The 11397-nt window shown below is 32.8% G+C and overlaps 2 protein-coding genes across 2 annotated transcripts; both read left to right on the forward strand.

Moving 5' to 3' along the window:
* The first annotated feature begins 665 nt into the window (after positions 1 to 665).
* On the forward strand, positions 666 to 3712 carry LOC100243867 (origin of replication complex subunit 5). Its single transcript, XM_010665413.3, has 4 exons — positions 666 to 1895; positions 1990 to 2412; positions 2761 to 3076; positions 3199 to 3712. The coding sequence occupies exons 1-4, from the start codon at positions 1063 to 1065 to the stop codon at positions 3247 to 3249; spliced, it is 1623 nt and encodes a 540-aa protein (XP_010663715.1). The 5' UTR covers positions 666 to 1062; the 3' UTR covers positions 3250 to 3712.
* Positions 3713 to 9103: 5391 nt separating this feature from the next.
* LOC100254418 (mitogen-activated protein kinase kinase 9) lies at positions 9104 to 10390 on the forward strand. Its single transcript, XM_002283044.5, has one exon. It carries the CDS (start codon positions 9252 to 9254, stop codon positions 10194 to 10196), a length of 945 nt encoding a protein of 314 aa, XP_002283080.1. The 5' UTR covers positions 9104 to 9251; the 3' UTR covers positions 10197 to 10390.
* The last annotated feature ends 1007 nt before the right edge of the window (positions 10391 to 11397 follow it).

The following is an 11397-nucleotide window of genomic DNA, read 5'->3' on the forward strand; positions in this document are numbered from 1 at the left end:
ACTTATTTTATTCTCATAATATTTCTCCTTATTTTTAAGGTGAAGTTGGAGTTTTCTCTTCTTCTTCTTTTTTATCTTAAGTTTTTCATTATACTTTAAATATTCCATGGAAGGTACGTAACTTCAAGAAATACACAAATGAGGGGTTTTTTTTATAAAAAAATTATTATTTTATTGTTATCATAACATGTAAAATAATTACTTGATCACGATATTTACGTATCAAACAAAATATTTATATCATGAGACATAGACAGTTGAATAAGAATACAAATAAACAAGATCAAAGTACATAAGAATAAATAAATGAGATTATAATATGAATAATAAAATCTAAAAATATACATATGACACAATTTAATCCACGATGGATGTCTTTACCGTGAGTATCGAGAAAATACACTATAACATCTCAAGTTTGATCATCAAATTTTATAAGGGATTTCAGTTTTTTTTATTGGTATTGGGTCGTTTTTTTCACATCATACGGTTACATAGGCTCTTCTTAAGTTTAATAAAGAGTTTTTGATTAACAACATTAAACAGGATAAATTAAAATGTACTTTTAGAAAACAATTTAGATTGAATTTGAAAGTAATCGCCTGCACTTCACCGCATTGGATATAAACTTTTTGGCGGGAAAAGTGAAGCAGAGGAAAATAGATCCGCGGTTTTCTTAAAGGGATTTTTGGAAGAATTTCTTGAGGTAAGTTATACCGCTCGTTGCCGCCGTCCGCCCATCACGTCCTCTTGCCGTCAACACAGGTGCCGCACACCTTTACCTCTGAGACCGTCCAAACTCTTAACATAAACTGCCAAGTCCGGCGGGGGCTTCATTGGTAGCTCCATCCAGTTTTCGGTATCGAGTTTTCTGTGCTTGCCCCCTTTTTTTATTAGAAATGTTTTGATTTCGGGGTTTTCTGTGTTGTTTTTACTTGTGTGAAATGGGGTTTCGTTGATTGATCAGAAGAGACGTATCTTCTCCACCTGTAAACTCATAGGGCAAAGAGGGTTTTTTTTTTTAGTGATCTGAAGAAAGTTAGCTTCTGTGCCTGTGAAGACATGGGCAAAGAGGAAAGCCCACAAATTACCAGAAGAACAACCCGATCCTCCTCTTCCACCCCCATTCTAAAGAATGGCGAGGAAACAACAAAAACAAGTGAACCCCACCCTCTTACAATCAATGACCTTGTATTTGGAGGGGAACCCATAAAATTGGATGAACTACTATCTAGTTTCCCTGGCAGAAGGATTCAAATTCTTGAGCTCATGCGTCTGTTGGGTCCTTTGAACTCTCCTATGCTTCCTCTCTTTCTTTATGGAGGTACCTCTACAGGAAAAACGAGCATAATTCTTCAGATATTCAGACATCTCAACCGCCCATTTGTTTACTCAAGCTGTCTTACATGTTACAGTCCCCGGATATTGTTTGAATCCATCATGAACCAGCTGCTGCTTCATAGAAAGAATGCAGACAATGGTTATGCGAGCGCAAAGCGCTGTGAAAGGCCATCTGATTTTGTTGTTTCCCTTCGGGAAGCATTAACTAATGTTTTGAATACTCTCAAGGAGAACTCAGGGAAATCAAGCTCAAGGAAGCCGGCGGGACAGGCTAATGGAAGGATGATTTACTTGATATTTGACAATTTGGAGCTTGTTCGAGAATGGGATAAAAGTTCTAGTATATTGCCATTTCTCTTTGAGCTTTATGATATTCTAAATATGCCTGAGGTGGGTCTAATCTTTATCAGTAAGGTGTCACCTGATGCATATTACTCAGATAGAGGTTATGTTGAACCTATCCCGATTCTTTTTCCTGATTATACAGAGGATAGTCTTCGCCAAATCTTCATGAGGAACCAAGCAAACCCAAAGCTCTATTCCTCTTTTCTTGAGTAAGAATTGCCTGTTTTTTCTCTAATTTGCTAACTTGGTCTTTTACTTCATGTAATTTAATTAATGGAATTGTTGCTGTTTCTTGTCAAACAGTGTTGTATTAAGGACTTTCTCTAGAATTACTAGACGGGTTGATGAGTTATCTACTGCCTTTTCACCATTATTTAAAAAATACTGTGAACCCTTGAGTGATCCTGGACTTGTTCCCAATGAAGACATGAAGAGAAAGCTGTTTAGCCACCTTCAACCACATCTTGCTCCTGCTCTGAATGAAATATTTAAAGTTCAATCTCAGCCTTCCCCTGAAGTTGAAGCCAAGCAGGAGAAAGTGAAGCGGAAAAGCAATGCAAACAAATTGGGAGGTCGTGAAGCTTTTGATGAGATCGATTTCCATATGTCTACTTCTGCAAAATATCTTATTATTTCGGCATTCCTTGCTTCAAGAAACCCAGCTACCCTTGATGCATCACTATTTGATTCCACTGGGGGTTCGGATAATCGGAAACGAAAGAGGAAGTAAGCGTATTAACAATTGTGATATTTAATGTGTTATATAATGTAGTATAGAGCGATACAAATAGGTGGGCTTTCAGGTTGTAAAGCTATTTAAGTACTGTAGTTGTATTCATCAATATTGCTATATATAAATTTATTAGCTAATGTTCTGATTGTTCCAATAGAATCATTTTCTTGCAAAGATTTATTATCATAGGGTTTAATTTGCAAGTTTCTTCCAGGAATTCTTGCTCTTTCCATCAGTTGTCCCATTGAAAATCTAATTATTAATTATTTGAATGTTACATGTTATTGGTACCACACCTTGAAATATAAATCTCATCCTGCGATTGATCTCTTCCTTCTCAGGAGTTCTGAAAAATCAATGGAGCAGAAAGAAACAGCAGAGCAGGAATTGCTTATGAAGGGACCTGGAACTTTCCCATTGGAGAGATTATTGGCCATATTTCAGTGTCTCACATCTGTGGTAGAAAGTTCACTGGGTGAAGACCAACAAATAAATGAAGGCTTGGGAGCTGGTAATGGGGATAGTGGTCTAATGTCTGATGTTCTTTTGCAGCTATCCAGTCTCTGTAATGCTAATTTTATTAGCAAAGGAGGGAGTTGCCCATTAGAAGGCTCAACCCGATACCGAGCTACCATTTCTGAAGATCTGGCTCTGAAGGTCAGCAACGAAATATGTTTTCTTGAACATTTCCATTATTTCTTTCAGCTATAACAAAATCAAGCTCTATTCATTATTTTTACTTTCTTGTTCATCAATTTGCCGTGTTTGAATATTGACAGGTAGCAAGGAGCCTAAAGTTCCCTCTCTCGAAGTACTTGTATAGAGGATAATATCTGAGGCGGAAAGCTATTTGTAGTGGGCTCAAATTATTCTCAGGGGTCTGTCAAAGAGAAAATCGAGAAGAATAAGGTCATATAGCTGGTAACTTTGAATTCGAACAGCTGCCAGAATGCTGAACCATGATTGTCATTTTCAGTACACATGGTTTGATGATTGAAAAAAGTTGGTAACGAGGGAGAAACAACTAGAGAAAAGAAGAATGATGCATTGATCCAAATAATCTATATGTCTGCTCTCCATGTATTGCAATTTACTAGAGAGTTTAGCTAATCATACTCATGTCTAATTCTGTTTCTCCTGTTTTGTAGAATTTTAGCTTCAAAGAAAGGAATGTGCTGAATTTTCTACTCATCCTTGTAAACTTTTCGACTCCCTTGTTACCATTACTCCCACATCATGCTCATGACACATCTCATTTTTAGTTTGATTGAACTTGAAATTATTACATAGTGACCATAGTTCTTTGTCCTTGCACAGAGTATATCAAATTATTACATATGTGTTATATTGTTTCTGGCTCATGCTTCTTGATTGTGTTCAGCTATGAACGATTTGCTTCTTTCAGCCCAGTGATGGGTGTGTTCTTAGAGTGACCATTGTTCATGGCCTCAACTGAACTTTGTACAAGCTACTGGCCATAACCATTTTCAGGAAAGGTTAGCAGAATGGTCCTATGAGCTATATGACAGGTGCCACCTCTCAAACATCAGATTTGAGTAGCTGAACAAAGGGCTTGGTAACCCATTTATTCATTCTGTGCAATGTTCTATTACATCTGATTGTTGAAGAGCTTTATGCTATGTTTGACTGCATGCTAAATCTCTTTAAAGAAAGGGGTTATGATATGCTAATTTTGCTTTTTTGGAGTGAAGTTGGGAGTAAGATGCCTTTCCAGAAGAGAGTGAGAAAGACAGTTCAGAAATTTAAGTGTTCATATATTTGTACTCTTCTCTTAATCCTTTCTAAAAGACATTTCATTAGAGTTATACCCGCAACATTCATCTGGTTCATACAAAATTAGGACATCAAAAGAACTTGTTCCATTTCAATGTTCGAATAAAAGTTGACTTACACTTAAACTACTCTCAGATATGGGTCTGAGCTTTGAACTTGTTTTTGAATTCTTTTTCTATTTTTGACATCTCTTAACAACAAGCTTATAAGTTTCAAAAGTTTCTCTCCTCTCCTTGTATGTTTTAATGGCCACAAGCCCACTTCTAACCCAAACTCAAAGAGGTAGAACCTAGAAAAAGCCCAAAAAGATTGGTGGCCTCATGTGCTAAAGAGAATACTATATTTGGTATTATATTTGGTTCCAAAAAATAGTGAGAAAAGAAAAAGAAAATTAATAAAAAAGAATATTTGTTAGTTTTTTTTATTAAAAAAAATATTTTAAAAGATAATTATATAAGAATAAAACATACTTAAAAACATTAAATATAGATTAAACTTTTGTTATATAAAATATTAAATAATGGATTTCAAAAACTATTTTTTAAGAATATTTAAAAAAAAAAGGTCATCAATGACCCAATAGCTTTGAGAAATAGTATGAAAATATGAGACCAATAAGACAAAATGAGAGAAAGATCTGAATTATGGAGACCCTTTTGGGCATTTTAGTAAAACCCTTGGTAAATAATGGTACTATATTGAATTTGAATGACATCATGGATGATGATCATTGGCGAGTTGTCTGCAAGTGGGGAGATAGGGAAAGATTGGTGCCCACGTTCGTAATGTACTAGTGCCTAGTCCTAGTGGTGGTGCCTTTGATTTTGATTTTGACTTCTTTTCTCCCTTTCCCGGAACTCCTCATTCCCAGTTCCCTGCCCCACCCACCTAATATATTATCATGCTTATATTTGTTGGAGGCTACGGAGTCAATTTTGGAAAATTTTGAGCCATCAAATCCATACTCCACCAATTTTAAAATTTGACCGTTTGGTTGATTGTTAGAAAATTTAAGAAATAAATAAATAAATTAAAAGTTTGGAGGGCCCATTTATTGGAAGTATGCATGCACATAGTTCAAATGATGAAAAGAAGATGACCTTTTGGGGGCTAATGAATGCCCAAACATAATATCCGCATGTTTTGCTTTGGTAATAAAATATAACCAATTAAAAGTGAGCAAGTGTTATTTTATTTTATTTAATATTGATCACAATCTCATTTCATTGTATATTTTAATCTTATTTATTTATATTTAATTTTATTTTTCGTGATATGATATTGAGATCAAAATTTAAATCTTTTACATATATTATTAAGTTTATACCAATAAATAAAACCCTAAATTTTGAAAGTTAAAAAATATTATACTAAATTCAAAGCTCAAGGGTCCATTTGAAAACTGTTTTTAAATTATTTTTTTTTCAAAACAAAAAAAGATATATTTGATAATAAAAACTTGTTTTTTTTTCTATTCTTAAAAAAAAAAAAAAAAAAGTTATTTTTAAAAAATATCTTTCAATTATTTTTTTATTATTTTCACTTACTTTCTGATAATTATTTTAAAAAGTAATTATACAAATATATAAAATAATTAAAAATAAAACACTAAATATAAAAAATATATTTAAAAATAAATTAAAACATTTTAGATTTTCAAACGTACTTTTATTATATAAAAATTAGAAAATAACTTTTAAAAATTATTCTTAAAAACTATTTCTTAATATTATTTTTTAAAACGGTTGTCAAACATGTTCTAAACTTTTTTGAAATGTATGATTGAATCTGGATTATTGAATGAACACACAACAATATGAGAATTAAATATAAAAATAAAATAAAATATGATGGAAGACATGAAATTTAAATATAAAGTGGTGGAACCATATATTTATTTCTTGATACCAAACCTGTCGGCTCATCAGGGAGGGGGTGGCTGGATATTCCCATTTTCTATTTTTGTCAAGATAATATTGCAAGTTGCATTGTTGATGGGAGAGGAGCCCATCGAAACAGAAAAAAATATATATAAATGAAAAGGTGGAGTCCAACATCAAGCCCGCCAAAAATTATTGAGAATTCTTGGCCATTGTCCCATCATCCTCACGACTTCACATATTTTATTTCACAAAAAAAAATAAAATTGGAAACTAGTAATATTTTAACTTTTGGTTTCCATACTCAATGATTTGAACCCATTTTCAAGTAGTTAATTTTGGTCTTTTCTCTTTCCTTTTTGATTTTTTTTTTTTTTGGCATATTATAATTCAATATCCTTCCCTTACAAATTTATTGGAGGCGTAAAGGACCCACAATTTGAACACTTTTTTTTTAAATAAAAAATGTTCATTACTTTTAGGGGGTGTTTGATATACAAAAATAAAAAGTGTGAATAGACATCTTATTCATTTTCTCTCTTATTCCTATGTTTAGATAAATGTTAAGAAGATAGAAATTAAATAAAAAATTATTCAGACATAAATCAAATCGAACTTATAAATAATTCATCAAAGGTAATATTCTGATTCATTAAACCCATTTGATAATATAAAATAACCTAAATTTACTATTTTACCATCTTATCTCATTTTTCAAGTCCGATACTTATCTTCTTTGCAAAGTTAGAGACTCATTCATCATCCATTTTTATGCAACAAGTGATTCTCTCAAACTGAATCAATCAAACCTTCCACGATATTTAGAAAAAAATTTTCAATTTATAATTTATAGGGTTTTGAATGAAATTTGAATTCTTTTATTTCTTCTTTTGGAAATAGGAAAAACATTTATTAGCTTTGAGAATTTAAATATTATAATAAATATATATATTTTTTAAATATAATTTTATAACTACTTAAGCATGATAAATTATTCAAATTTTTAATAAAAATGATAATTAAATATTTGTACATTAGGATTATATGATTTTTTATGGTTAATTTTTTTATTTATTGAGTATATATATATATATATAGTCTTATTATTTAATAACAAAAAAACTCTCCAAAATTATTTTTTAAAAATAAAAAAAATTATTATTTTAAATTATATGGAATGATATTATTGTAAATTTATTTATTTTTCATTTCTATTCCTATTATTATCAAACATTAGAATGGAAACAAATAATTAATCTAATTTTGCATTCCTAAGTTCATCAAAATGATAGAAATAGAATCATCAAATTCATTTATATCCACTAAGAAATAGGAATGGAAACAAAATATTCATTTTCATTCCCTCTTTTGACTTATTAAACACCCCCTTAGTTTATTACTTCTTATTTATATTTCGTTTGGAAACCATTTTATTTATTGTGTTTTTATTAAAAATGTCTTTAAAGATAATCACATGGTATTTAAATGTAAATAAAAAAGTGTTACTATAATATTTTTTTTGAAAATGAGTTACACAATAAATAAAAAAATCATATTTGAAAAACCATCTAAATTGATTTTTTTTAATTTTTAAAAGGATTTTTTTAATGTTTGTCAAGTACTTAATTTTCAAGCATCACAAAATAGTTTCGTCCCTTTTAAAATTACCTTCAAACAAGCTTTTATAACATAACAAGGAATGAGGATTTAGATAGTTACTTAAACATTAAAAACAACTTTTGAAATAAAACATAACTTCTAAAGTGTTACTTTTAATTAGATAAGGAGAAAGTTCATAATTCTATATATGTATAGATTTCTTTTAATTTTATAAATACATTTTAAAGTAACGAGGGTTCCTTTCAGCATAGCGCAGATAATGTCTATATTATCACAATCCCATATGACACAGTTAGGATAATTGTATCTGCATAAGAATAATTTTAGTATTATATATCGAATAATGAAGAAAGTTTATAATATTATACAAGTAGAACTCACATTATATAAGTATAATTTTTTTAAATCAAGTAGACACATTTAAAAGTCAGGCCGAATTATCTTTCTCACAAATGAGTAATATTTTATTTTGAAATGTATGAAACAAAATACCGAAGACAGAAAACTATCTCCTACGTCGAATCAAACAAACATGTTTAACCCTACGTTTTGTCTTAATTATTTTTTTTCTATATAATTCTTTAATATTTCGTTGACGATCAATTAATAGGTCTCCCTATATACCCACCATAAAGGATATGTTGCTGCGCACATAGGAAGACACTAATGGTTTTAGAATGACTATGTGTATCCACGTGTCTCATCATTAGAAGCCAACTTCTCTTTTAACTCAATTTATTCTATTTTATTACACCCTTTGTTTATGAATTGATTTATATATACTAAAATTTATGTGCTCTAAATCCATGATGCTGACTTAGAATAATTTTGTGACTTAAAAGATTCATATTTTTTTCCTCAGACATAAAAGGAGGAAAAGATTTCTATTGGTAGAAAAAAAGGACAAGAAAATCATAACGTGTTGGAAATAATTTCCACCGGGAATTCATGAAACCCATGGAATAATACTAGATTTGGAGCCATTCTGCACGACGTCATCCATGATGACTCCCGAAATTAAATTGAATTGAACTAATTGATTTTATTTTTTAATTTAATTAATTCAAATTTTGAATGAAACAAAATTATATTTTAATATTAAAAGTTAAATTAATCAAATTATTAGGTACAAGTTTTAACATGTGCTTGTAATTTTGGAAAATTATTTATTAATATAACTCAAGTTGGAGTTAGTGATATTAATAGCCCGGGCCGTCACGCCAACTATGATAAAGCTAAGAGAAACGACGACTCCAGTTGCCATGGGGACCGGTGGTTGCCCATTCCATCACGTGGGGTTAAGAACATTAAACATAAACCAACTCCACCAATAAAGAGACGCCATTTAGTCATTTAAAATAGCTGAACAATGAAAAATAGTGGGGCCCACTGGCGCACCTGTCTTTCGACGTTGTTTCGATGCCCCACGGCGGCCTCCACGCACGTGCTTTCTTCATCCCACTTATATAACCCCAAGTCTCAAGAGGAAAGGAAAAACGTTATCAACTATAGCCTCACCCATCGGCGCAAGTTAGCACATGGCAGTAGTCCGAGACCGCCGGCAGCTCAACCTCCGCCTCCCCTTGCCTGAAATCTCCGAGCGCCGTCCCCGATTCCCACTTCCCCTTCCTCCCACCAATCTCCCGTTCTCCTCCGGCGCCACTACCGCCGCCGACCTTGAGAAGATCGAAGTGATCGGCCACGGGAACGGCGGCACCGTCTACAAGGTCCAGCACAAGCGCACTGCAGCGAACTACGCGCTCAAGGTGGTCCACGGCGACTGCGACCCCACCGTCCGCCGTCAGGTGTTGCGGGAGATGGAGATCCTCCGATTTACGGACTCGCCGTTTGTGGTCCAGTGTCACGGCATCTTCCAGAAGCCCTCCGGTGACATCGCGATTTTAATGGAGTACATGGACGCCGGTACCTTAAAAACCCTCCTGGAAACCAAAGGCACTTTCTCGGAAGTGGATCTCGCTGGCGTCGCCGGTCAGGTGCTGAACGGCCTCAGTTACCTCCACAGCCACAAGATCATCCACAGAGACATCAAACCCGCAAATCTTTTGGTGAACGGGAACATGGAGGTGAAGATCGCCGATTTCGGAGTGAGCAAGATCATGCGCCGCATGCTCGACTCTTGCAACTCCTACGTGGGCACCTGCGCCTACATGAGCCCGGAGCGGTTCGACCCCGACTCCCACGGCTCCAATTACGACGGCTACTCCGGCGATATCTGGAGCTTAGGTCTCACCCTATTAGAACTCTACGTCGGTCACTTTCCCTTACTGCCGGCCGGACAGAAGCCGGACTGGGCAACACTCATGTGCGCCATATGCTTCGGCGAGGAGCCGGCGCTGCCAGAGGGCGTATCGGAGGAGTTCCGGAACTTCATCGAGTGTTGTCTACAGAAGGATTCAACAAAGAGGTGGACGGCGGCTCAGCTTCTATCGCATCCGTTCATCTGTAAACAATCTGTCATCTGAGCCGATGATCTGATCTGACCTTCAAAAAACGAGATCGATGATCTGGAGTTGTGTATATACCAATCGGAATCAGAATCAGAATCTTCTGTATTTTTAGTTGTTTGTACATTGTCTTAAGCTCCTTGTTCACAGTAAATCAGATGCGAAAAGAGAAGCTTAGATTCAATTAAATCTTCCTTTTATCATTTTTCGAATCCACTGGTTCCTTTCTAACGATAATATCTGATCTAATTCTACTCTCATCGGAATCGAATTAAAAACATTATCCATATCATATTGAATCAAATCATACAATTTTGCTTTAGATAATGAATCAGCCGTCGGCACAGGATAAAGAATAGTCTTTCGGGAAATTTTTATTCTTTTTTTCCCTCATATTTTCAAAAATTCAATTTTAAAGGTTATATTTGGTTTTCGAAATTTTGAAAGAAAAATAAAATTAATTAAAAACTTACGTATTTTTAAAATAAATAATTTTGCTTTATTTATTTATTTATTTTTGGATAAGCCAAGCTCTGACGTGTACGCTCCCGAACAATGCATCTGGCTCTTACTTTGCACCCAATTTGTCGGTTCCCCCCGGCCCCTCCACTTGCTGCCAAACGCCCAGTCCGTCAGATCAATAGAGCCTTTTTCCATATCACGTGTTGCTTGTGTGATATTTTGCTTTTCTTTAATATTTTTCTATCAATTTTATATTTTATTTTATATATATATATATTTTAAAACTAAATCGAATACTACGATTTAAAGTCTATCAGTTTTAATTTATTTTATAATCAAATTTCACGTAGTTTGGTCCATGAATAAATGGGAATAAAGGAAGAAAAATCAATTTAAAAAAAAAAATGTTCTCATTATAGTGTTTTAATAAATATTATTTTATTAAAATTCAAACTCTTATAAATAATTATTTTTAAAATAATTTTTTATTTTTTAAAACAAAAAATAAGAGAATATTTTTACAAATCATAAAACATAAAATGATTCTCTATTCTTGAAAATAAAAAATAAATATTTTTTAAAATTATTTTTATTTGTTTTTAAATATAAATTTAATTTTAGAATTAAGAATGATTAAAAATAAAGTACTATTTATTAGATTTGTTTTTATTTGAAGATATAGAAATTGGGTTAGAAACATTTTGACTTATCATACATGTGTTTGTTTTATCAAACATTTAAAACTGTTTTCAATAAT

This window comes from Vitis vinifera, chromosome 17, assembly GCF_030704535.1.
Source record: "Vitis vinifera cultivar Pinot Noir 40024 chromosome 17, ASM3070453v1".
NCBI lineage: Eukaryota > Viridiplantae > Streptophyta > Magnoliopsida > Vitales > Vitaceae > Vitis > Vitis vinifera.